Consider the following 2,702-nt stretch of genomic DNA (forward strand, 5'->3'; position numbering starts at 1 on the left):
TGTAGTTGAGAGCAGTGAGATTCCTGATTTTGGTTTAGTTGTCCTTCTAGAATGTTGTATGTGTGGGATGGTCTCAGCCTAAAAAGCTATAGAGATTGCCTCTGTGCGCCTATCGTGTCATCTGTGTCCTCAATTTGACATTATGTTGATCTAGGTAGTGATGCATTCACTTTATAGGTGGTGTGATTTTCTCCCACAATAGGAAGTCAAGTGAAAATGTGCCACTATGGAAAAATACCGCTCTCTGCATGATTTCTATGGTCACAACCTGCATGATCCAACTACCCTTGCAACAAGAAGCTTTGCATGCTTCTGTGATGCATGCATGCATGCATAGAAGGTGGAACCGGTACATCAATAAAGCTCATTTGAAGGCTTGGGATTATCATATTCTCTTGCCACTACCTGATGAGGTTTTGGCAGATTTTGCAACAACAGATGAAGTTCCAATAGAGGAAGTCATTGGCTATGATGGCCTCACATATGAAGGTCATCATGATGTGTTGAGTAGTGCTCTATGGGTTGGCAACACTTTTTTTATAGATCTAGATGCTTTGACCAATGCCCAAAATGTGGATTTTTTCCTTGTCAAGTGTGTAGTAGCAAAAGAGAAGGTAGACAAGGGGTACATTGATGAATGGAGAACTGTAATTGACAGAGGCTCATATGCTGTGCAAGGAATGTATTACAAGAAATTGGATTCATACACCTTCAAGCTATACCACAAGCAGGCCATTGTCCACCTATTTTCACATCTAGTGCAATGTATCAAAATACCTATGGAGCACATCCCAAGGAGAAGGTAGGTGTACACAATCACCCCAAAAAGATATAAAGTAATCTTAATAGCATGTCGTTCAGTTTTTGAGTTGTAACACTGAATTCTCAATATAAACTACAAATAATTCAATTATATCATAAAGTTGGTTTTGTGTCTCTTGTGCACATTGTGCATATATGGCTTTGGTGTTTATCACCAACTAGTAATTGGGTATGCTAACTAGCTTACAAACTATACTAGCAACAATATATATAATATCTAGCATCTATGCTAACTAGCATAACTAGGTATAGTAACCTAGGTTAATTAGCATACCTAGCATAAATAGCATGTATGCTAACTAGCATACATAGTAGCATTTATGCTAGCAAGCATAAGTAGGTATTCCAAATAGAATAATTGGGTATGCTAGCTAAACACGGTATGCTAGCCACCATACCCCCTATGCTAGCTAGCATACAGACTCTCCTAAATTGTATACCGACTCCGCTAACTAGCATAATTAGCATTTACGCTGACTAGTATACACAAAAGAAGTATGTTTACAAGCATAACCGGGTATGCTAACTAGCATACAAAGTACCATTCATGATGGTTACAACTATCTATACTATCAACAAATTGAGTATGTCAACTAGCTTATTGCTTAGGTTTACTAGGTTATTGAGTGTGAAAACTAGTCCTCAATATTTTACCATTGCATTCATATAATGTTAACAAGACCAAAAATTATGGCAACATAGCACAAGGTATGGCCCCAAAAAATACAATGGTACAAAACTTGTAAACATTACTATCTAGATTGAAAGTTTGAATAGGTATGAACATTGAAAAGGAGATCTCATCACAATATTACAACTTTTCACCATAGTACATAATTTTACAAGTATGCAAGGAGTCTGGAATACTCTTCAAAAAGCTTGTGCTGTGTAGGGCGCTTGTACTTGTAGTACCCAGTGTGTTTGTGCTCTTGGCTTTGCTGATCCTTTGTTTCTTGCATTGGCCTTTCTACTTCAAATTGTTGTTGCTTCGCTAATCTTTCCTTCTCGAGCCCTTCCCTTTCATGCCTTTCAACTTCTTTGTCAGCCTCCCTTTGTCTTCAATGGTTCTCTGTACTCAACCTCATCGCTTTCTCACAGGTCTACTTGTAGCTTGTTGAGAACAGCATCAAAAAACACCTTTAGGCTAGTATCAAACCTATTGTCGACTGTATATGCTACACAGTCCTTTGATTTCAGCCATAGAAACAACGAGGGAGCCAAAGTGTTTACCATAAACTGTTGTTGTTGTTGTTCAAAAGTCTGGTCCTCTAACTTGGGAGTAATAAGCCAACTTCCTTCAGGGTTCTGACACACTTAGTACTTAATATCATCAATGATCAAAGTGTTTTTGGGTTGGCCCCTCCAAAACATACTCATGTTCTTGAAGAAACTAGGCTTATTAAGTATCATCTAAGGCACCTTACGGCCACAAACCTCATGTTCCAAAACACCTGCCATCCTTGCCTGCTGCATTTTGAAGACTATATCCAATATTGCATTTACTTTACGCTACATGCTAGTGCTCCATATGTACACATGGAAAATTTGGAGGCACCAATCCAAAATTTGGTGGCTATCTTTACAACAAAATACGTACCGCCTATCTTGCATACAAAACTTTATCATTTTCCTTGCATTTTCAAGGGGAGCTTCACCATGCTATTGTTGGATTGAGTGCAGGAGCAGGAAGTGAGAGTGCAAGAGAGAAGATAGTACGCAGACACAGGTGAAGGTGAGCCTTGCCCTCCTACATAGCACACACTATATCTAGAGAGTGTGTATGGTTCGTAATGTATTATGTATTCAGCTAGATAAAAGAAACTGGAAGTGAGTTACTGATGGTCGGTTGGAAAAAGTCCAGCAAACCCAACAATCTCTCA

At 38.8% G+C, this 2,702-nt stretch overlaps 1 protein-coding gene across 1 annotated transcript; it reads left to right on the forward strand.

Moving 5' to 3' along the window:
• Window positions 1–257: 257 nt before the first annotated feature.
• On the forward strand, window positions 258–806 carry LOC147431989 (uncharacterized). The gene has a single exon (XM_086493022.1). The coding sequence runs from the start codon at window positions 258–260 to the stop codon at window positions 804–806; it is 549 nt and encodes a 182-aa protein (XP_086349148.1).
• The last annotated feature ends 1,896 nt before the right edge of the window (window positions 807–2,702 follow it).

The sequence above is a fragment of the Adiantum capillus-veneris genome, chromosome 20 (genome assembly GCF_014529385.1).
Source record: "Adiantum capillus-veneris isolate H3 chromosome 20, ASM1452938v2, whole genome shotgun sequence".
NCBI lineage: Eukaryota > Viridiplantae > Streptophyta > Polypodiopsida > Polypodiales > Pteridaceae > Adiantum > Adiantum capillus-veneris.

Excerpts from the sequence above, each read along its gene's own strand:
- LOC147431989 (XM_086493022.1), top strand. The coding sequence starts at position 258 with ATGGTCACAACCTGCATGATCCAACTACCCTTGCAACAAGAAGCTTTG.